Below are 24,238 nucleotides of genomic sequence, written 5' to 3'. Positions count from 1 at the left end.
TTTATGTAAGTGGCCTTAATCGTGGAGTGCTGCTTGTTTACATCTGAAGGAAACTCAAAATGTGACAGCATTTGAAATAGGGGTGTTTTTTTTTTAATGAGTGTTTTACAGAACCTTATTTTTAGCCATGTTGGCTCATATTATATAACCAAGCCGTCTCGTGGGACACCCTAAATAGAACTTGCAATAGCAAGAGATGACAAAAACTGGTATAAGCTCTTTGACTACAAGGATAATCTAATTGTAGGATGATGCTAATGGTATGGAAGTCGCCTTCCTCCTTCCCTTGAAGAAATCTGATTCAGGCAGGGGACCTGCAATTTTCCTCTGTATCCTTTTAATAGAAAGGAGAAGTTTGGTCTTCCAGTATGCCTTCCTTGAGAGTGAAGTGTGACCCATGTATGAGTTTTGTTTATTGAACAAACTCATTTGATGGCTGCCTCCTGGGGGCAGGTGCTTCCCTCGGGGAGCTTGGAGTCTAGAGGGGGTGAGGCTTGGGGAGGGAGGCACTGACCACTAGAAAACAGTGTCTGATAAGGATGACCGGGGTACCAAGAATCAGAGAAGGAAGGAGCATCAGGCATGTTTTGGGAGGAGGAAGAGATGACTCTAAGCTAAGACCTGAGATGAACAGGAAAGGGAGAATTTGCTGGGTAGGAGGAGCAAATGTTGGAGGTAAGAAAACATGGATGTGACTGGTTACGTCTGGGGCAGAAAACTGGAGGTGAGGATTGGGACCACTCAGGCCAGAGAGGTGGTTACAGAAGGTATCATTTAACACAGGTTGGTCTGTACCTGTCCTCGGTCGAAGCCTTGTTCTGTGAGAGCCCCGCCTTGTCTTTCCAGGAACGCTGGAGCCACACTGGTCGGGACTGCTGTGGACAGCCATGCTGATATCTCTGGCCATCGTCATCGCCCTCCCCAAGCCCCATGGCATCCGGGCCCTAATCGCTTCCACAATTCTCCGCTTGATATTTTCGGTCGGGTTACAGCCCACGTTGTTTCTTCTGGGAGCTTTCAACGTAAGTGTGCATGCCTCCTCAGCCACTCTTCTGTAGACGTGCAAATAGGAATGCCTTCCATTCTCCCAACGATCCTGGCCTATGCTTTCAGTGCAGGAAAATGCTATTTGGGTCAACTGTTAAAGTAGCAGGAGCAGGAAAGCCGCAGCTGGCCGTCTCCCTCTTCACCTCCTCACCGTACCGTGACCCTCTTAACGCTTTATCCAGGTATCGACAGTCTCATTTTCAGGGAATATTCATAATTAGGCAGGGACAGGAAGGAAGTTAAGACTTGGGTCAGTTTTGCTCATCAGGTTCAAAGTGTGCTAGGACAGGATGTTTTAGCCAGTAAGTGGAATGAGCACGTGTTAACACGGCACCCACTTATGGTGAGGACCACAGAGAAGAGTGGGGAGAGGGAAGAGGAGCTGGTCACAGAGGGGGAGCAGGTGGAGAGGTGGGAGGAGAAGCGGGGAGAGTGGCCTGCACGAGTCGGCAGTGACGTGTGAACACGCGATTGCACTGCCGTCCAAGGGTGGGTGCCAGCTGCATCTGCAGACTCCACAGAAGTGGAGGCAGCTGATAGATGACCGTAAGTTGGAGAGGTTTCCTGGTGAAAGGAGGGAACAACTGTGGACACGGGAGGCGCTGTGGGGGTCTAAAACTGCCTTCCAGAAATTCTGCCCTGAGCATATCAGGAAGCTAAGATCACTGTACAAAAATGGAAGTGATGTTGCAAAGCAAGGTGACCATAGTGATTTCGTGCGATAATAAATGTCCCCAGATGGGTATTCAGATGACAAGGGCGTTAGGGGAGAGGAGACCATTTCAAGATGACAAGCTTAAGGGGAGGAGGCAGGGTTGAGGTTCTGTCTTAAAGAATGGAAAAAATCGAGCCAGGAAGCCCCCATGGGCCAGAGTAGTGAGCCACGCCAGGACGTGCGCAAGGGACAGTCACCAGCTGCGTTTCACCTCCTGTGTGGTTCGTGTAGTGACTTGTAGGGCCAGGTCCACGACAAGTCCCGGGGCCCCTGAATTTTAGGATTCCACACTGGGTTTCAGCCTCCAGGTCAGCTTCTCCAAAGCATTCCAAGTTGATAAATCTTAAGTGAAAAGGGAGTTCCTGGGTCAAATCAATGTGGGAAATGCTGGGTTAAACAAAACGAAAGGAATTTTTTTAACCCCAGGATTCCTGAGACATTAACATGCTGATGAATCTCCAAGAAAGGAAAACTAGGTATTCATATTTCCCCAAACTTAAGTTGCCTAGAGCTTTTGTAAAGTATCACTTGGAATCAGTGTTGCATAGAACACAGGCTGAGAAACTCTATTCCCAGTAATGGGAAATGACTCAAGATTTTTGAGCAAAGAAATGGTGTATACGAAGAAATATTCTTGAGGAAATTCACTTGGTAATGGCGTGTTACACGGATTCAGGTGGGAGGGATGGGGGCCCGGGGGACCAGTTAGGGCCCCTAGCAGACCTTTTGATGACATGTGACAAGCCTGCTTCTTGGTCATAGTGTAGAAGGATGGTACAGATACCAGAGCTTCAAAAGTGGTGACAGGTGACAGGTGTGGGGGCCGAGCCTTACACCTGAAAGCAATGGAGGACTTGGTCTGAGTCCCTTTCTCCGGGCAAGGAAGGTACTACTGTCTGGATTGGGCAGTGAAGGAGGCACGTGTGCCTCTGGAGAACAGCGCAGGAGACTGGGTGGGGAGGGGTGCAGCCAGCCACGACACAGTCATGCAAGACCTGGTTTTCAGGGTGAAAATACACCTCAGCTGTTGACTTACAGGGCTGGCGGTGACAAGTCGAGCTATTAATGTTAGGCCGTGTGTTTAGAAACGCATGACCCAAGTGACCGAGACACGTCCACTTTGAAGGAGGGAATGCAGGCACCACCTGCAGTGAGAGGAAACTGTTTAAGAAAGAAACACGGAAGGAACAAAGAAACAAAAGGGAACAAAAAAATGCCCACCGTTTCAGAGACTATCTCCTAGGGCTGTCTTATTCTTCTGTTTTCTCCGGCCTTTGGTCATTCCACGGTTCTCAATTCTTTAACATAAATCGGTTAGGGAAAGACTCCATTTGGATAATTAATTGCCATTTATAATAACATGAGGGGGATAAAAGCTGAAACAATAAATAATAAGTTATTATTTGGAGGGAATAAAAAAATGTTCCGCGCCCACATGAAGCATGTGGGAGGAAGAGCAGCTCTGGACCCACAGAAGAGGAGCCTTGGAAGAGCTGGTGAGGCCGCACACGGAGGGGTCCCGGCGGCCAAGCTCGGTGAGGGTGCTACGAAGGATGCTCAGGGCTGGGGTTTGGTGCCTAGGGCAGAGGAGAGCCAGGACCGAAAGCCCGACCTGAGGCCAGCCAAGCCAGGTCCCCGGGAAGTGGGCACAGCAGACTAAGACCGTGCGATGCAGTGGAGAGACGTCGGGCAGACGTTAAAGGGGAGAGTGCGGTCACATGAAGCGGACTGCTATGTTGTGAAGACCGCAGCTGCCTGGGCGCGTTGGAGATCCTAGAATGTCACCGAGAGCTTGGCCTTTTCTTTTTTTTTTTTTCCTCGCTCTGAAACCCCAGCAGCACAGTTCATTGAGAGTCGCTGATGCTTTCTCACCCTCTGAAAGGGCCAACGCTGGCAAAGGCTAGAATGTCAGGGGGAAGAAAAGAACGGGTGGATTGAAAGTAGAGCCCGTCTGACACGGCGAACCTTCCCCGTGGGTGCTGGCTCCCTCACTTATCTGATTGCCGAGAAGCTCGCTTACCCTGACCCACCAGATTAGCTGGCAGGTTTCCCTGGCACCTGTGGCCCGGTTTGCCAGGGTAGTGGGAGCTGGGGTTACCAAGTGCAGCTGAAGAGTCTCATCTCCCACTCTCTCCTGATTCAGGTTTGTTTTTTTTTTTTTTTCTTTCCTATCAGCACATTGCTAGAAACAGACTTCTCAGCATGGGGTTTCTATCAAAGGTGCGACTATGTTATACAGTAGATCAGCCTTCAGTTGCAGAGGGTTATAAAACCTAACCCAGTTTAAACAAAATGTGTTGGTTCACATGACTGAGAATGAAGGGCCCAGCTTCAGGTATAGCTGAATCCGGGGGTCCAGAGAGTGGCATCGGGGCTCCGTGTCTCTTTTGGCTCTGCACCAGTGGTACCCTCGGGCTCCATGTGACCACAGGATGGATGCTGGCAGCTTCACAGCTCACTTTCTCTCAGGTTCAAGGTCAGGGGAGAAAACAAAACTGTCTTATGCTGCAGCCCCAGGAAAGATCTCAATGGGTGTCATTGGCGCCATTTGGTGCCTATCCCTGAACCAGACATTGTTGCCAGGGAAATACAACATTCTGATTGGCCAGGATGGAGCCCCCAAGGACCAACACATGGGCAGGGATGGATCCCCCAAGGAAAGTGAGAAGTCATTCCCAGAAGGAAGGGGCAGGGGAGCAGAGCTCATCCTGAGGTCCCTTATTCCCCACCCCTAAGAAACTTATCATTTTCCCTGGGAAATTTGGAGCAAGGGAAGGCAAGAAATTCAGAAAATACTCTTAATCGTGCTGAGCACAGGGTTCAAGGATTGAGGTGACTTCTGTGTTTGACTAACTCGTGTAAGAATGTTAGAAATGATTCATCTCTCATCTTGAAAATGATCATTTCAGCATGTGTTAATTTTGTTTTAGTCATCTACAAACGCCACTTGATTACTGTTGCACACGAAGCTCTCTGGCTGTCACATTAACTGGTAACGTGCCTGAAAAGCAGAGGAACGAAATGACTTAGGTCCGCGGAACAGTTCTCGGCACGTTCAGTGGGCATTTGGTGCAACAGGAGGCTTTCACTGGGGCTCGGGCATGGAGAGACGTCTGAGTGTCCATCGCCCTGAGCTCCCACGGAGCGTCTGAAGTTTGGCAGTGTCCGTGCTTGTCTGACGGTGGCTGTCCTTGTCCTCAGGTCTGCAACAAGATCATCTTTCTGATGAGCTTTGTGGGCAACTGTGGAACGTTCACCAGAGGCTACCGGGCCATGGTCCTGGACGTGGAGTTCCTGTACCACTTGCTCTATCTGCTGATCTGCGCCTTGGGGCTCTTCGTCCACGAGTTCTTCTACAGTTTGCTGGTGAGTTGCTGGTGCTGAGAGACCTTGCAGGTGGAGAACCCGGCGAGCATCCGGTGTCCTCTCATCACAGACCCCTCCTTTTCACGGTCACTGGTGTGCCTGGTCTAACAAGATCATAGCCCTCCCTGGACGCAGCGTGTGGGCTATGTGAAGGGGAAAGCTGGCCAGGGAGCAGGCCAGCTTTTAGGAGCCCAGGGGGTGACGATCACACTGTGTGCGGGCGCCTTGTCACACCTCTGACGTCTCAGGAATAGCCGATGCCTGCAGTCTGGGTCAGATGTCTCCTCCACGTGCACCTTTGTTTTTCCTTTTTTTCTTGGACTTACCACTTACCAAAGAGAGTGTTTTTGCAACTGTCACCTCCTAAAAGTTCTCATGGGATCCCTGTCCCAGGGAAACGTGTAGTGACAAGAGCAGGAGCTGTTTTCAAAGTCCCCAGATCCATGACAATGAGCCTCAGATTTATTGATCTAGGAGACCTTTCCCATGGAGGTTGTTTTCCAGTCTGAGCTGAGTGGTTCAGTGTTGATAGTACAGTAAATCCGTCACCGTCCTCCCGAGCAGGCTTTTAAATTACAGGCCCCGATCTGCTGGTTCTCCTGTCGTTACAGGGAACCTAGACCTGGAGAGTTATAGACAGAAAACCGTTTCCGTGTGCCCACATCAGAGGACAAGAAGCGTCAAACTGACCTTTCTGCAGCAGAGCCATCCATAAAGGGACCAGAAGAAGTGCTAGGATGTTTGTGAGGATAAAAAAGGGGTCGAGGGCTCAGTGCTGACTTAAGACGAGGGACATAACTTGGAAAAGGCAAAGGAAGGAAAGGTCTTCCAGAAGGTGCCGTCCACGTGGTCCCTGTACTGTCGACTGAACTGCTGTGCCTCAGTTTCCCTGTATGCACAATGCGGGCAGTCCGCCCCCCTGCAGGCCCATCACAGGGATTATGTGCAGCTGTGCGTGCCGGAGTCTGAGAATAGAACTGTCTCCCGGCAAATGCTGAGCGGTGGCTGGCTCTTGTTACCGTCCTTGTCGCCCCGCTCCCTCTCAGTCCACGGCACCGTGGAGAGTGCTGCTGTTCAGGCCATCGGGATTAGCTCGTTCCATTAGTGCTGGGTGCTGGCAGGCTTGTCCCTCATTTTAAAATAGACCTGGCTCTTCCTCGAGCTTTCAGGCAGAGCGGTCTCGCGTACACTTGGGATTGCCACTCTGGGCCCTGCTGTGGGCACTGTTAGAAACCGTTAAGAGTTTGGTGTATATTTCTGAGCCTTTTGTCTTGTGCACGAACGCCCTGGATGGATTTCAGTTTGTGAGTCAGGGGACCCAAGTCTGGAACCCTCCCAATACAGGGAGGGCAGGGAGGCCGAGTTCAGGCAGAGGGTCTGTCTCATCCCTGCAGAGGGGTCTCTCCTGGGAGACAGGGGCTTTCCTACAGTCTCCATCCCATCAGCTTTGTTCCCTCTTCTGTTCATTCAAGTCCTCCTCTCTTGGTCATGGGCAGTGCCAGCCGGTGCCACAGCTAGACGCGGGGTGTCGTGGTGAGACTAGGCCGTGTGGTCCCCGCCCTCGCGGGCCTCACAGACTAGACCAGCACAGTTAGCATCACCCTGTGAATGTCTGCCGGGTGCCTTTCCGTGGCCTCCCACCACTGCCTCTGAGGGGGATGATCTGTCCACGTTTCCACCCTCGAGACCGAGGCTTGGTGAGTCAGGTCACTTGCCCCAAGTCACATCACGAGTGAGTGGCCAGGACAGGACAGGGACACAGCCCTGTGGATGCCCCACTCTGACTGCACGAGCACAGCCCCAAGCTGCCTGTTGTTGGAGACTGGAAAAGTCCCTGCTTCGGTGAAACGTCGCAGTTGGCATTCATGCTTTCACACCTCTCACCTATCACAGGAAGATAAGAGAGACTCAGAGCTGCCAGGGATGTTAGCTCAGCTCAGTGCATTTTCAGAAAAACTTACCAGAATCAGACGAGACTGCGGCTGGACACCTCTCAGATGTGCTTCTGGGACTTTTCTAAGCCACGTGGGCCTTGACTTTCTGTGACCTCAAGCGATATGTTCCTTTGGTGTCACAAGCAGTATTTAATGTGTCTGTTGAGAACCGCAGACGAGATCCTGAAACCATTCACATAATCCCACAAACGTGGAGAGCCGGTGACGGAAAGGAACTGGAGAGAGGCCTGTAGCAGGGAGAAACCACATCTCACTGGGTGTGATAGCTCAGCGCCAGCAAGCCACAGAGGCAGAGGGGGTGACTGTGGCCTGACTGAAGTGCTGGGGCCCCAAAGACTGGCCAGACCCAGTCCTGGGCCTGAATTCAAGTTGTGTCCTTAGAAAACTGGTCACATCCCGAGAAGAAAACATGCGAAGTTCGTTGGCAGGCGGGAAACAGAAGGAGAAATCCAGATGGTCAGTAAACATAGAGGAGTGTTTGTCCCTAATGTCAAGCAGTGACATACAAACTGAAACACCAGTGGCACCCATGTACCTGTGACACTGGGAGAGGTTCAGAAGCACGATCATGCCCAGCACTAGCATTATTTCCTAACCGTGGTAAGGGTGCACTAGAACCGCCTTTCTCGAAGGCAGGGGAACGGTATGTTTCTGTTACAGCAGTTGACCGAAACAATTCCATTTCTGGAAATTTGCCAAAAAGAAATGACTGGACGGGTATGTATAGAGGCACATACAGAGGTGGTGCTGACAGCATTACTTTTAATGACGTATCATTGAAAACATCTTCACTATTTAAAGAAGCAAAAGATACTGGTGAAGTAAACTGTGGCTTTTCCAGTGAAATACTAGGAGATCATTTCTGACCTCTGTCGACTCAGTGCTTCTTCCTTGCTTCCTTTTGAGTGTCCTCCTTTACCTGATGCCGTTCACACGGGTCTCAGAACATGGACTGGTGTTATGAAGGCAGAAGGGCTAATTGACCAGAGAATGAACTCAGATGTAAAATTCTAAATTGGAAAGGACTTGGGACTAGCTCGGTCAGTTCACTGATTTTACAGTTGAGGAAACTGAGGTCCAGAGAGGTTTCGTGGCCCGATCAACATCTGGCAACAAATGAACAGCAGGGTCCGGAGTCAGACCCTTGTCCCCTGCCTCACTTGGCTGTGCACAGCCGTTCCCCAGAGCCGCGCTGCAGAGGCAGAACCTCCTGGAGAGGATCAGATGTCTGCACAGAAGACATCTAGCCCCCCCAGATCCAGAACAACCCCGTAGAGCTCTTCTCTCAGGCCCCTCCACCATCCCTCCAGCCAGGTATCTGAGATTGTAGCTCTGGGAAAACCAGCCACTGGTCTCCTGGACCTCTGAGGACCTACAGGGGTTCTCCATTTCTCACGAAGCGACTCCTGCCAAGAGCAGGCCCCTGGGCAGAGGGCAGGCTGAGATTGTGAACATGGGAACTGCAGGGGTCTCTGTCCCCACCATGGGGAGAGAAATAAATAATTTTTTTTAATTGAAGTATTGTCAGTTACAACGTGTCAATTTCTAGTGTACGGCCTCATGTCCCAGTCATCCATAAATACACATACATTCGTTTTCATATTCTTTTTCATTAAAGGTTATTACGAGATATTGAATGTAGTTCCCTGTGCTGTGCAGGAGAAATTTGTTTTTTATCTATTTTTATGTATAGTGGTTATCACTTGCAAATCTCCAACTCCCACATTTATCCCTTCCCGCCTCCTTTCCCCCGGTAACCATAAGATTGTTTACTATGTCTGTGAGTCTGTTTCTGTTTTGTAGATCAGTTCATTAGTGTTTTTAATATTTAGGCTTCGTAAATATGTTACCACCACCACTCTCCCTGCCACGTACTGTCTGTGTGACCTTGGCCTAGTCTCTTCATCTGGAAATTAATGATGATTAGCATTTCTTGTGTTCTTACTCAGCACATAAGTATGACTACATGCTAAGCACTGTAGGTACATTGTCGTTTTATTCTTTGTAGCAACTTTCTCTCCGCCAGTCTGCCTATGATGAAACTGAGGCTCAGAGGGGGAGGGGGTGGGGCCAGGAATAGTAACTTGCGGTCCTGGTGGCAGCAAGCAGTTGTGCTGAGATCTGAGCCTCTGTCAAACTCCAGAGTCCCTGCTCCTGGCCTGGACCGTAGCTTGTTGGCCTTGCCCATGAGACGCCAAGCTCATGGCCCTGTCAAGGACCAGGACCTATCCAGTCCCGTGTCCAGAGTGGCTGGCCCTTAATAGAAGCTCAGTCAATACTCCCTAAATGAATGCACGCCAGGACCCTCATCTCTTTGCTTCCCTTGGTTCTCTGCAACTCACTGGTACAGCCTGTATTCTGTCTCCAGGACCTCCAGACTGTATGAATGCTACTTGAAATTGCTCGTTTCCTGCCTTTTCTATGTTTTCCCTCAGTTTTACCATCTCAGTTTTCACTGTTATGTGACATGTTAAGATAGTATTATAGTGCTTTTGACTTACCAAAAGGGTAAATTCTTTATAAATCACGTTGTCATTATGGGGATATTGGTGTCCATCTGATATAGAGGCTTCTCAAAACTGTCCTGTTGTCTTTTTTTTTTTTTTTTTAAATTTTGAAGTATTGTTGATTTACAATGTTGTGTTAGTTTCAGGTGTACAGCAAGGTGGTTCGTTTATTCATGTGTACAAATATATATACACACACATATACATATATTCTTGTTCACATTCTTTTTCTTTGTTTAAAGCTTTTTGATTTAGTGTACAGAGAAGAGACTCTGCTTAACGTCATTAAAAGCGTCACTCGCAATGGACGGTCCATCATCTTGACGGCGGTTCTGGCTTTGATCCTGGTTTACCTGTTCTCAATAGTGGGCTACCTTTTCTTCAAGGATGACTTTATCCTGGAAGTGGATAGGCTGCCCAATGAAACTGCTCTTCCAGGTGGGTTTGGAACCTTCTGATCTTTTTTAATGTGAAAAGAGTATTTCCTGATGACGAGGGAACTGAAAATGATGACTTCAGCAGTGTAGGTATCTCCCCAACCCCGAGAGTGTGAACTGAATACAGAGCTTAGTTTTCACTTCATTCAAAGCCTACATTTAATTGACTCACTCAAGTCATATTTTAAACTAGCATAACATTTTCATAAAACAGTTTGACCTTGTATATGGAAAGCATAGGAACATGCATCCTTTTGGGTTGGTATATCTACTTCTAGAACTTTATCCTTTAAAAAAATTGTAGAAACAGATGTATATGGAAGAATGTTCACTGCAGTGTGAAATTGGAAGCAATCTAAACGTAAGGGAGTGTTTCATCAGAGTATGGTCCATCCATGGGGTGGAGGGCCCTGCAGATACAGGATGTGTTTATAAACCTTGTTGGAAGAATACCCACAAGATGGTGGGAAATCACAGGAGAGTAACTACAGTAGGATCTGGGTAGCTTTTTTTTTTAATTGAATAGCTCATATATGTCTTTTAAAATACAGAAGACTATACCCTCAAGAATATACTTGCCAGCAGCGGCTATCTCGGGCGTTTTTACGATGTGCAAGTTTTGCAGTGAGCTTATTTTTATTTACAGCAAGAATAGGAGAGATGTCCAATTCTGAGAATGAAATAAAATGATCATATACTTGAGTTATGCCCAAGTGTTCTTTTCCCGCAACTAAGACACTTGTCACTATTAAGTGAAATATTACTGGGTTTCTGCTGGGTAGCCAGGTGCCCAGAGTCCAAGGACAAACTACAACTGCGACTAAACCAGGCAGCCTTTTTCTCCCTCCCAAATGCTGCATTTTTGGCACATCACTCCAGCCTCCAAGTTGGCACTAACTGGCATTTACTGCCAACTATCCAAGGGTTCTGACCTAAAGCAATCTGGACCTCAGGTCTCCACTGATGCTTCTCGTGCAGACTTGGTATAAATCTTGCTGGAGTCTGTATGTTGAGTAGTATTTGCCGAAGAGTTTCAGCTGTTTATCTTTAAAGTTGGAGAGGTGCTATTTAAGTGCGATATTTCTAGTAAGCTTACAGGAATTGACATTCCTGGCTTTTTTCCCATCCAGATCACCAAAAGAAAGTGTAAATTGCATCTCCGCCTTGAATTTATATGCAGGATCGTAGGGTGTTATTTATGTAAAGAATTGTTTAATCAGCCGTGAATTGGGGACTTCAAACATTTTAACCGTATGCTGCCAGATTGTTCATCATGAGATTTCCTTCTCTCTCTCAGAAGCCAGCGAGAGCTTGGCAAGTGAGTTCCTGTACTCTGACGTGTGCAGGGTGGAGACTGGGGAGAACTGCTCCTCTCCTGCACCCAAAGAAGGTAGGACCTCGCAGCCTTAAGCCCTGTGTTAGTGCCAGGCTCCCCCAGAGGCTTAGATGCCGTACATGATGTTGGAAGCAGATGAAAACTCAGAAGTAAGGCCAGTAGCAAAGAGGAAAGAGAGGAGGGAGATGAAGGGCAAAGGAGGCTGTATGGGGAGAAAATAGCTGCTTAATTGATTCAGCCAGTACTTACTGAGTGCCCACTGTTTGCCTGGGACTGCGTTGTGCTCTGAGATACAATAATGTAGTTCAGTGGGGGAGGGGGTGGGCAGGCAGGCAAAGAGGTAGGTGATTACTAGAGAGGATGCTAATGCTGGGTATAAGGACAGAATTCCAAAGACAGGCACCCAGCCTAATGCCAGAGTAAGAGTATATCACCCAGGAAGTGATAGCTAAATGAAAACAGTAGAATGTTGGGTGAAGGAGGCGGGGTAGGTATTCCAGTTGGAAGGAACAGCATGCCTAAAGGCTTGGAGGTGGAATATAGTATGTTTAGGGAGGTACTGATCATAAGGAAAAAGAGTAGGAAGAAGTGAAGCCAGAGAGATCAATGAAGGGCCAGATCATGAAAGGTCTTACATGTCAGGCTAAGGGGGTTAAAGCAGACCCAAAGAATGGTCGAAATTGCTGAAAGGGTCGAAGTGCTATGATGAGATAGATGTTTTACCAAGACAATTGTCACTGCAGCTGGAGACAAAAAACAAGGCAGGCAGCAAGTTCTTCCTCCAAAAACCAGTAAGAATGGACAGCCTCCAATTTAAAGCGATTTCTTCAGAGGACCAACTATAAAACTTTGCTGGGTTTAGCCCTGACAACATCCCCAGTGAGGAACCTGGGTCCTGTGGCATCTTCCTCAGCTGAGAGAAGAGATGCTCGTGTCTCAGAGTATTAGGCAGCTTATCTAAAGTCAAACGCCTGCTCAGATCTGGGATGGAGTTTAAAATCTGAAAAGGATAGGAAATATTTTAGATTTAATAAGGGAAGGACAGTTCTGGGCTTGAGATGTCAGCAGGGTTTAATGATGAAAAAGAAAGCCTTCGATGCTTGATTCCTTAATTTGATTCTTTCTGGCTGCTGTCTGTCAGCTGGTGAGGTGGCATTCGGGAATCATCATCTCCAAAGCCCACTGCCTCTTTGCTCATGTTACAAACCTGCCTTTTCTTGCCGTGTTTGCAGAGCTGGTCCCTGCAGAAGAGACGGAGCAAGATAAAGAGCACACGTGCGAGACGCTGCTGATGTGCATCGTCACGGTGCTGAGTCACGGGCTGCGGAGCGGGGGCGGAGTAGGAGATGTGCTCAGGAAGCCATCCAAAGAGGTAGCGGCGCCCCGGGGGAAGGAGGCTCAGAGGCGGCGGGTGGGTGGTGAGAGCACAAGGCAGTGGGCCCGAGTGTAAACTGCAGACACACAGGCAGAACCAGCTGTTCAGGGCCCCTTCCCTTATTGGGTTTCATCGCGTTGCAGCGCTGGGAGGAAGCCAGCAGTGTAGACAGGGCCAGCTTCCTCCACCCCGCCCCCTCCTTTTACTGAAGTGATTCTTGCCTTCGGGGGCCGGGGCTGGCCTACCTAACACGTTTCCAAACCCCTTAGATCCCAGGAAGCTGCGCTCCTGCGCGTGCCACGTGACACTTGGAGAACTCACTGTGCACACAGAGGGCCTGGAAAGAAGGCGGTTGAGGCTTGTAAAGTTTGATGCCCAATCTGACTTGTTCCAGAGCACACCATCGGGTGCTGGTGGGGGTTAGGGAGGGCCGTGGGGTTGGGACCGCAGACTGGGATGCGTCGGGTCCGAGTCCTCCTGCCCTGAGCTCTGCAGTCCGCAGGGTGGGGGTTGGGGGCGGGGCCTGACTGACCGAGGCGCCTCTTTTGCAGGAGCCCCTCTTTGCCGCTCGAGTGATCTATGACCTCTTGTTCTTCTTCATGGTTATCATCATCGTCCTTAATCTGATTTTCGGGGTCATCATTGACACCTTTGCCGACCTGAGGAGTGAGAAGCAGAAGAAAGAGGAGATCTTAAAGACCACGTGCTTTATCTGCGGTGAGTGGCGCAGCCCAGCGAGACGCAGGCGGGAGGGGGCGCGTGCCCGGCTCCCCGTGGGAGGGGCCGCTGCCGCGTCCTCTGGCGCCTCTGCCCTTGGCGTCGAGTGGGCCTCTCCTCTGCTGGGAAGTGTCTGGAGTGCTGATGGGAGCTGCCGCTCCATTTTAAGGACCGAAGTTTTGGGTAGCAGAAACGTCATTGTACGTTATTTGAAATGAGTTACGTTGCGGTCTTTTGGTTGCTGGGCTGCCAGAGCATCTCTTGTTCCCATTCTAAGTAACGAGGATGGAGACCTTTCATCCGCCTGTAGCCTCTGGTGTCTTTACTGCAGGTGGTGTCAAGCTTTAAGTGGAAATATAATCCTCTCAGAGCAGGCGGTGAAGATGTTCAGAGCTGGGGGTCAGGAGTCAGACCTGGGTTTTGGGCTCTGCTGCCTGCTAGCCCTGTAGTTGTGGTCCAGTCCCTTCCCGTCTCTGAACCTTTATTCTCATCTGTACAATGGGGTACAGTGACATGTATTGTTGTGGGACTGAGAAGAGCTAGGTGATGCAGCCCGAGCACAGAGCCTGCACAGTGGAGGTTCTTGATGATAAGCAGTAAACTGCCACGTAAGAGGTGCATGGGGTACCAACCAAAGAAATCATTCTCTGTATAACTACCAGGAAACGCATGGAAATGCAGAGTAACCAGTCTGGGAGCTAAGTGATCATTTCAGGATTATTCATAATATAGTTACTAAATATATAAATTTCCTACTGGTCTGTATACTCAAAAATGATCATTTTTCCATTTAAAAATGTAAAATGTTTGCTTTTTGCCCCCTTAAAACCATTTAAAACTTTTTGTTTTGACAGCATTCCAGACCTACAGAAAAGTTATAAGAATAGTGCAAAGAATTGCCATGTACTCTTCACCCAGATTCCCCACACACTAATATTTTACTTCATTTGTTTATTCATACACACACATTATTTCTCTGAACAGTTTGAGAGTGGCTGGCATGATTCCTCCTTATCCCCAACTATTTCAGAACTATACCTTTCCTACTCTTATATATAGGCAGAACAATGATCAAAATGGGAAATTAGCAAGGATGCAGTACTATGGCCTAATCTATAGACCCTATTCAGATTTCACCTTTTATCCCAATAACGTCCTTCATAGCAAGTGGAAGTCCCAGCTCATGTGTTGACTTCAGTCCACTGATACTTTTAAAGAATTTAGGTCAGAAATCTTGTAGAATGTACCTTGGTTTGGGTTTGTCTGATGTTTCCTGAGCTTAGGCATTTTTTTACAGGAACATCAAAGAAGTGTTGTACTCTCCTGCCAATTCATCTTATAACTGGTTATATGAACTTTGATCACTTGGTTACAAGGTGGTAATTGCCCTGTTCTCCCCCCAAAAGTACTTTTTTTTTCCTCTTTGTAATTGAGAACCACTTCATGGGGAGGTACTTTGAGACAATGCAAATATCCCATCATTTCTCAGATTACACGTTAACTCACCAGCTTTTGCGTCCAGTGATGAATCCTGCCTGAGAGTATAATTGCGATGGTTGCCAAATGATGTTTTTCATACCTTATAATTCTTTATACCTTTCTTGTTTTTTTTTTAAGAAATAACTTTCTCTTCTCCCCGTATATATTTGTATTTTTATATTTGTTACAACGTAGATTCATGTATTTTTACTTGATCCAGTGGATTATCATCTTTCACTGTCGTAATTTATTTTGATGCTCCGACTGCCCCAGATTTGAGAGCCCTTCAGAACTGGCTTCCGTGTTCTGTCACGTCACCATCACTGACCGCGGGCTTCCTTACTCTTTCAGCACCAGAAGACAGTCTAGGCTCAAGCTCGTCTTGCACCCCCACCGACCCAGCCCTGGTACCAGCCATTTCTCCAAAGAGCCCTGGTTCCTTTTAGTGGAGAATGGCATTTAGGAGCCAAGATCTGATCACTGGGTGTGCATATTCCTGGGGGTGCACTGCTGCTCCCAGGGCTAATTAGGCGCAAATCTGGAGGATACGTGTCTCCACACAGTTCTGTATCTGTTTTTATAAACCTGTGAAAAAGGATGAGTTCATACCGATTTCTCTAATTCCAATTCAACATTACACAGTTGATTCTATCTTTCTGTCTTTCCCTCTTCGTGCTCCCTTATTTGACAGTGAGATATCTGGCTCCCAGTATCACCATATATTTATTTACTTGCTCAATCTAAGAATACACAGACACTAGTTTCAGAATTGCTCACCCAGACCTCTGCAAGATATAAACTTACCAGCTAGAGTCTAAAATGTATGTAAAGTTCTTTTGGTCCTTACTCTGTCTCCTCAAAAACCTTTTAACACGTCAACATTTTGGCATTTTCCTGGGAGAAGGGACCTCACACTCACGGGCCATCTGCCTTGCAGGAGTGTGTCACAGCCATGCTCGCTAAACCCCAAACACTCCTGGAGCCTGGATGGTAGGCTTCCCATCCCCCCACAAGGCGACTCAGGCATATGGAGACTAAACAAGGACTGGTAAGTGACAGGGGTGGAATTCAAACCCAAGCCCGTCTGACTCACAGCCTGTATCTTCCTGCTGTGATGCAAAAGTGAGTGCATTTATAAGGCCGACAGAATCCCTCTCTTTATAAAGACAGGAGTGAAACCACAGCCTCCTCTGGGCAGTTCTGTCGTGAGTTTCTCTGCACCGCGGCTGCTCACCTGGGGTCTGGGGCTTTCTGTCTCTCCTCAGGCTTGGAAAGGGACAAGTTTGACAACAAGACTGTCACCTTTGAAGAGCACATCAAGGAGGAGCACAACATGTGGCACTACCTCTGCTTCATCGTCCTGGTCAAAGTTAAGGACTCCACGGAGTACACGGGGCCCGAGAGCTACGTGGCGGAGATGATCAAGGTGAGCGGGCGGGGCTCCGGGCCAGGTGGCGGCTGGGGGCCTGGCTCCTCAGCTCAGAGCGCGGTCCTGGGAGCCCGTGGGGAAAAAGAGCCTCCGATACCTACCGATCCCTTGTCGCAGACGAGGCACTGGGCTCCAGGACTTCGTGTGTCCTCACCAGTGGTCTTCAGGGGGTGTCACCCCCACTTGACAGGAGGAAATGCAGAGGCTCAGAGAGATGGGCACACAGCCTCCTGACGGGGGCTGGGGTTTTAACCCACATCTGACTCCACAGCCTGCCTTCCCACCTCTACGTACTCGGCCTCTTTTTTGATAAGGGATCCTTGTTTTTTCTCCTTGTATAATGATCACTTGGTATAGTTCAGCCTGGTTGTTCTGTTTGGCCTCGGCCTAGCTTTTCTGGGAGACGCTTTGGTGATCAGCAGGAAGGGATCACATGATGGAGGAATCTGAGTCCCAGAGTAATCTTCTTGCTGATGGGGAGCATGATGGCCATGTCCCGGGAAGGCGGAAGCTGCCGCAGGTTTGCAGAGTGCTCCTCGCAGGCGGGGCTTTGTGGAGGCACCGAACCTGTGCTCTGGGGGTCCCGGGCCAGCTGTCCTTCATACCCACACCTCTGAACGTCATTAAAACGTTCCAGGGCGTCTGGTGAAGTGAGGAGGCGTGTACTGGGAAGCTGGGGGGGTCTGTGATTTATGCCAGCTCACTGAGGAGAGGGGGCTGTTAGCTTTGAAGAAAGACGACAGTCACTGACCCTCCTTCCTTTGGCCTGGGACTCTACTCGCTGCCTGGTTATGTAATCCTCAGCGAGCCCTTCTGTGTTTTGTATGCAGATGTGACTTTGAAGCTCTTGATGTAAGGAAATGCTAGGGGAGGGCTGCTGACTGGCAGTGGATGCAGGCCGGCCAGCACACACATGGCCCGCATTCTGGGGGGCTTTCTGGGGATACCGCGCCGTTTGTACTGCGGAGGCCCTTAGGTCTCACCTGCCCTGCTCAGAGTGTGAGTCGTCTGCAGAGCTGGTTAGAATTCAGGCTCTGATTCAGCCAGCACCAGCAGAACTGTAGATTCTGCATTTCCAACAAGCTTCCCGGGGAAGCCAAAGGTGCTGGTTCATGAATCACACTCTGAATAGTAAGAGTCTAACGGAAGAGACAAAACAGATACGACTTAAGAGACTGTCATCCGAACCGGGTACCCGACGACGGGGAAGTATTCCTTCTTCCGTCTGCAGCTCGTAAAGCTCTTCCACGTCCAGCGTTGTGTTTGATGGTGGCAGGTACCCAGAGTGGGGAGCCAGTGAGGGAGAACTTTGGGGGTGAGGAGAAACAGATGAGGTTTCACAGCAGAGATGACTTTTGAGAGGGTTTTGAAAGAGAGAAGAGGGGTGGTTAGAGGCGGAGGGGAAGGAGAGAAAATGAACACCGAGAAGGGGGAGAAAAAGACACGGGAGCCCCAACGAGGTGAGGGGTGTCCTCTTTCACAGGTGGAAGGCAGGCTCAGGGCTAAGTAAGTGGCCCAGGAAGAGCCCGAAAGCTGAGCCGGGATACAAGCCCAGGTGGAGTGACTCGGAATCCTCTCCATAACGTGGGCGATGGGAGGACCTGGACGGGGTGCTGGCTCGGGGCCAGGCGGGGGCAGGGTCTGTTCTCAAGGATTCTAGGAATCCGATGGTCGTCGGTGCAGATGTTCGCAGGGCAGGTTTCCGGGGTCAGGATACATGAACTGAAAAGTCTTCAGAGCTGGTCTTTCCCTCCAGGTGTTGCTAGTGCCCAGCTCAGCTTTGTCTGATCAGCATCCGTGCGGACACAGACGTGTCTGCACACGTGCACGGTGACCTGCACTTGCATCAGAGCCGTTCCTGTTTAGAAGAGACAGCCTGTAGATCTCACCATTGTCACACGTTCCTTTTCTCCCCTCACTTTGTTTTCTTCTCTCTAAAGTGTTTGAATGTGCTCTGTCTTTAAATCTTTCAGGGGCTGGTTTTGAAGTTTTCTGTTAATCACCTTACTTTACAGTCACAGAAAACTCTGATGCATTTTTGGGTTTCTGTCTCAGTCATGAAGACTTAACAGGAGCCTTGTGAGCCGTCACCCGACCAGGATTAAGAGCCAGAAGTTACCCCCCGCCTGCCCCCGAGCCTGCTCAGAGCACCCTGCATTCACTGGGTTTTCCCGTCCACATCGTTCTTTGGACGAGGGGTTCTTGTCAAACAGCCTAAAAATCTGTAGCATCAAAGAATTCTTAATTCTGAATGTCCAAGTTGCTGAGGAACCACATGTCTCGTGTGCTTGGTGAGGGCCCAGGAAGTGTTCAGTCCTTTTTGCCAACGCCGTTCCTGGCGGTGTCCAGTCCTGAAGCCACATGAATCCCTGCTGAGGACTTCCTGGAGAGCACTGGCCCCAGCAGACTAGGAACTGGGGGTGCCCGGCTGAGTCACTCCATGGGAGGCTGGCAGCTCATGGGAACTCGAGCTGCGGGGAACAGGTTCCCTGCCCACGTCATGGACCCACTTAGTCTGACCCCACACAGGCAGCCCGGTCGAGGTTGGGGGGGTGCGTAGCCTCCCTCCCGAGGAGGCGGGCTTCGGGGAGATGTCTTTAGAAGCTGATTCTAAGAGGCTGCAAATACTCCCAAGTTGAGGAGAGAAGGGCAGCTAATAAACAGGGTCAGAAATGGAAGAAGTCAGCTGGGAGTTCGTAATAGAAAATCTTCTCTCTCTCCTTCTGGCCACCCCTTCTCCCCTTTGACTGGAGATGGGAATATCCCTGGCAAAGCCAGGGCCAGGCTGCTGCCTACCGTGAAGTCCTCACCACCTAAGAATGGGATTTGGAGGCAGAAAATCCAAGGTGTGAGTCTTGGCTCTGCCCCTTCCTAGCTGGGTAACCCCAGGCAAGTCACAGGACTTCTCTGACCTGAGATCCCAACTGTGAATCTGGGTTAATACCACCTCACGTGTCCACTGGGTGGTGAAAAGGAGATAAACGCATGGGCCCCAAGGGTGGGGGTGGGAAGCACTCAGGGAGGAGGGAGTGGGTGACAGAAAGGCCAGAGGGGCTGACAGAGCTGACGCAGCCCTGGTCTCTGTGTAAGGCGTCTTGGCTGTTGGCACGCTGTTGCTAAGCGAAGTCAGAATGGGCATCTTGACTCCTAGGACTTCTTCCCATGGAAAATTCCTATGTCTTCTTCTCTTCTTAAATTTAAAATCATTAAGTGCCCTTAAATATTGAGGCAGGACAAGGCTGGCGTGATCACTCTTTCTCCGTTGAATCGGTCCCGGGTACTTGTGACTTCTCTCTGTGCGTTCCTGGGTGACGTCCTCTCAGGTTCCCTGCCCGGGCCCAGGGGGTCAGGCGGCTGGGGGGTGGCCCCTGAGTTCTGTGTGTTAGAGTCTATCACGGTTACACCTTGGCTCACTGGTAGATTTGGGTCTCGGCTCCACACGCGGCGAGAGGCGGCACTGGGAGCTTCAGGACTCACAGTGCTGCTCGGACTCAGATGCCATCTCAGATTCGTTGACTCAGGCCCCAGACAGGGCTGCACTTTCAGAGAAATGTGACTACGAGTGACCTCACTTAGCCCTGGCAGCTCAAGGCAGGAGAAAAAACCCTGAGTTCCCTCTCCCCCATAGGAAGCTGAATTTGGGTGCTACCATGTAGAGTTTTGGTGATAGCTTTTATAATAAGCAGATGTTTTTAACCCTGAACCACACTTAAAATTTCATGAAAATGTATGTGCCACACACCCTTTTTTGAATAATTTTAGCACTGTTTGGCTTTTCTCCAGGCCAACTGAAATGAGAATTTGTGTTCATCTATAGAGGATGATTTGATAAGCCACGCAATCTGATGTATTTAACCTGAATAAGTAGTAAATTAGTGGTGTGTATCTTTGCCTGAAGGCATCTGAAGACTGCACAGTGGGCAGGTTGTAGTTAAAAGATCAAATACACGATTCCCAGCAAAGACTCAGCAGCCTGATTTTTTTGTGACAGTCAAGCTCAGGAGAAAAGCCAGTCCCTGATACAGACCTGAGTTGTTCCTGAAAGTTAGAAACTCAAGAAACAGTAAGAAGGAAGGCGGGCAAAGGAGACCAAGCAATAACTTAAGTAGAAGGCATCTATCTTGTTAATAAAATAACAGATTTCCCTTCTGAATCTTAGAGTTCTTCCTCGTCAACATAAGGTGTATTTTCAGAGGCGTGGTTTTGAGTTAACTGCACTTAAAGACAGGGTGATCAGATGGAATATTGCTCACCCACACTGCAGTGTGCCCCGAGACCTTGGGCCGCTCTGGCCCATCCTCTTCGCCAGGATAGCAAGTGAACTGGCGACTGAACTGAAGGGTGAACTAGCCAGGGAGAACCCCCTCCCACGCCAGCCTGACCCTGCAACATGCAGGCTGCTGCTGGGGGACAGGCTGGGCTGCACTTTGCCCTGACCGGGGCCGACTGGATCATGACTCCCACAATAAGTCTTACTCAGTCAGCGTGTACTGACATTCAGGCTTTGCGTGCACGGTCCTGTTTGGTTTCTGTAACAGCACTGCAGGTGGCACTGTCACCATTTCAAGGACAGGAACCTAAGCCCGGGAAGGTTGAGCCAGGGTCGCACCGCTGGGAAGTGCTCACGCTGAGGTTCAGTCCAGATCTGCTGAATCAGAACTCACCCTGGACGTGGTTCCGTCCGGGCTCACACACAGCCTCGGTGTTGGGAACCCGCAGGGGCTGGTCTCGGGCGGCATCAGGTTTTCCTGACTCGGACTGGCTCGTCTCCCAGGCCCCTCCTCCCCTCAGTGGTGCTGAATTAGCCACCTACAAAAGAGGCGAGGCCCAGAAAAGGCCCCCCCGGGAGTGGGAAAGAGTGTCTCCTAGGGGACGCTGACCGGCTCGTGCATAAATAACACAATGGGGTTAATTCTCTGAGCTTCCGCCAGCACCACTAGTCAGGCAGCCACCTGGAGCCCCTGCTACCCAGGTCTTGTCTAAAAGACTGCAGTTCAGGGATGAGAGAGAACAGCTCTTAAAGAGGATGCATCTGGAATGTGTGTTAATTTGGACTTGCTAAAATCTGGTAAACTCCATGGCCCGCACCTAAGCTTGGACCAGCGAATGATATTTCCTTTGGTGGCCATATATGGGGAGAGAGAGAGAATTTTAAAGGGTTCACCAGAGCCACAGCCAGACTTGGGCTCCCACACCCTGATGACTCATCTGAATGGGTATAACTCCCTGATAATTAAACATTAGAGCGTCTGGTCCAACAGCCCTTAAGCTTGGTGCCGACTTTTTCTCACAGCTACAGTAGACAGCTCTGCGCAACCCCACCCCCTCCCTCTCTCGCACACGCACACGCACACGCACACACTCTTCCACTGGAGGTTTTTCCACTTTGTTCCATTTTGTGTTAGGTCACTTGACCTCTTCAGAAATGAACAGTATAGGGATATAAAAGCAAATAAGTGATTTTCCGAGTTAAAAGTCGTATCATCGTGGCGGCCAGTGGGGTACTCTCAGATGGTGGGGTGCTTTCTTCACATCAGAGGCGAGAGCGCATTCCCAGAAAATGCTTTGCTGAAAGTCCTTAGCAGTTTGCATCCCAAAGAGCCATGTAAGAGAGAGAGCCTTTTCTGCTTGAAAACACCTCCCGGGTAAATTGTCCAAGCAAGTAAATTCTGTTAGCAAAGCAAGCACCACCGAGCATCTACGCTGAGGAAGCATTCTAAGCTGACTCCCAAGCAGCGGGGCATCTGGCCTCACACGTGTGCTCGTCTCTGTCTGAGAAGACACAGGAAGCAAGCGCAGTCAGAAAGCCACGTGTTAACGAGGGCGAGAGATCAAGGTGGGAACTGAATTCCTGTCACTACCTTCTGTTTAAAAGGGGAACTGGCCACAGTCCTGCAACTTTCTTGACCCCAGACAGCCTGATGCAAAAAAAAAAAACTGCAGACAAGTGCTCTCCAGATTGAAGACAGCAGCTTTCGGGCCCACCTAGTCCAAGGAATGGGGCAAGGGGTTTGAGGGGGTAACTCAGGACGGAGATGGAGACCGACAGTTACTGGTGGCTCGTAATTGGGTAAAACTGAGGCCCTGGACGTCTGCAGGGGAGGCGTGGTGACAGTGGCGACAGGAGCAGAGGAGTGAACGTAAATGTGCACACAGCCATCTCGAGGGGCCTCAGTTCCAGGAAATAAGAAGTGGGGAGGCCCTGGTGGACGGGCCTGAGAGTGCAGGACGGAGGGGAGAGTTCAGCAGGGCACGCACCTGACTCCCTGACCTCTCCTTCCCTGGCCTCACTGCACTTTCTGTGCTTCACTCTGTGCCCGGCAGGCCCTGGCTCCTGATAAAGTGACACGGAGACCCTCTGCTTCCATGCAATGTACAGTAATGGGTTCGGGCTTTTGTTCTGGAATTACAGGGAGGGTGCTGGCAGGGGCGTGCCTCAGTTAGTTCCTGAGATGGATATGTTTCAGCAGTGGTCCTGCTGTATCTCCAGCTTTCCTGCCTAACTTGGGAGGCCGCAGCCTTGGTGAAGATGTCCCCTGGGCTCTGAGAGCCTTCAGTGGCAGGCAGGTGAGGATCCAGCCTGTGCTGCCCTCGGAGAGGGCCCAGAGTGCTTTCTGAAGTCAGCTGACACCACAGCAGGGCCTGAGGTCAGGCCCATCAGGGTGAGGGTGAAGTGAAGAGGGACTTGGCACTCGCCTCTTGGTGGCTGGAAACAGTGTGTCAGCATCACCGGCTGCGCAGCCCCACCCGCCAGCCAGGCGTGCTCTCGCCCCACCCTCTGCACTTGAGCTTGGGTTTGCGTCCGTCCGTCCGTGGCAGCTGTGCAGAGCAGCTGCCGGGCTGCAGGCTCCCCGCCCAGGCTCACACCGCGTTCTGCCCACTAGTCTGGAGGGTGCGGAGCCGCCCTGCCCGGCCACACTTCACGGGTGGCTTCCTCGTGTTGTGAAGCGCCGAGAGCCAGGTCTGCGCTGACATCCTGTCTCCTCTGAGTTTCGTGTGTCCCAACCTTCGTGGGGTTGTGCTGGGCACTGTGTGTCACAGTGAGTGGGGCAGAGGCCGTAAGCCATTCGAGAGGAACGTGGATGCTGTAAAAGGGCCCCGGGACTCAGGTGTACCGAAGAGTGGGGTCCCTGAGCCTGAGCAGGATGCAAAGGTGGCAGCAGGTGGGGTCACCACCCCGGACAGTCTCCCCACTGGTTAGCCTGCCCAAGGCTGCGTGCCAGACTTGACATGTCGGCACCTGCTTGTATATATAATACTTGCTTACACAAATACTTCCCCCAATTCAGCAGAGTCATAAACTCTAAAACTGCACTTCTCTCCCTTCCATACCCTGCTCCTTCCCCACTGCAGACCCCCACCCCTGGCTGCCCCCACCCACCCCGGCCCCCTTCAGTCTTAGAGCTCCCTGGCCTTAGCCCCTTCATTTCCTCTCTGCTCTAGACGCTGACCGTCTTGGACAGAGCTGGCCGGCAGTGTCCCAAGCCCCTGAGAGGTGTGTAGCCATCTGGCCTCCACAAAAATTCTCTGATCAGGAAAATGTTCTGAATTTGTTTTTATCATGTACACATATACAGGATTCTTTAAAATGGATCTCTTTAGGGTGAAGCCCACTAGCCTGTCTCTAGGGAACGGGAGAATGAGGAGAACACACTGGTACTGAGGCACAGGTGGCTGCATGTGGACGAGGCTTTCAGTTTCTCCTTTCACAAACCCACTTTTCTTCAGGCCCCAGTGTTACCACCTAGAAATTGAGAGAGTTGACCCAAAGTGTCTCTTATGCCATCTTTAGTTCTGCAAGTCCATGAAGCAGCTTGCACACTACTCCTGAGGGTCTGCACCAGGAGTGGATGCGGGCTCAGGAGGGAGAGGAGA

At 50.2% G+C, this 24,238-nt stretch overlaps 1 protein-coding gene across 3 annotated transcripts in view; it reads left to right on the top strand.

Annotated features, from left to right (window-relative positions):
* ITPR1 (inositol 1,4,5-trisphosphate receptor type 1) overlaps positions 1–24,238 on the top strand; it is a 299,811-nt gene that overhangs the window by 258,296 nt on the left and 17,277 nt on the right. For all 3 annotated transcript variants that reach the window (XM_014560075.2, XM_014560074.2, XM_032458045.1), the window contains 7 exons: positions 847–1,022; positions 4,964–5,128; positions 9,833–10,028; positions 11,325–11,417; positions 12,596–12,735; positions 13,290–13,455; positions 16,200–16,360. In XM_014560075.2, coding sequence (XP_014415561.2) covers positions 847–1,022; positions 4,964–5,128; positions 9,833–10,028; positions 11,325–11,417; positions 12,596–12,735; positions 13,290–13,455; positions 16,200–16,360 — 1,097 coding nt within the window. The remainder of the gene's footprint in view (positions 1–846; positions 1,023–4,963; positions 5,129–9,832; positions 10,029–11,324; positions 11,418–12,595; positions 12,736–13,289; positions 13,456–16,199; positions 16,361–24,238) is intronic.

The sequence above is a fragment of the Camelus ferus genome, chromosome 17 (assembly GCF_009834535.1).
Source record: "Camelus ferus isolate YT-003-E chromosome 17, BCGSAC_Cfer_1.0, whole genome shotgun sequence".
Taxonomy (NCBI): Eukaryota; Metazoa; Chordata; class Mammalia; order Artiodactyla; family Camelidae; genus Camelus; species Camelus ferus.
Note: the sequence above shows the minus strand (reverse complement) of the source record. Positions and strands in the feature narration are given on the sequence as shown.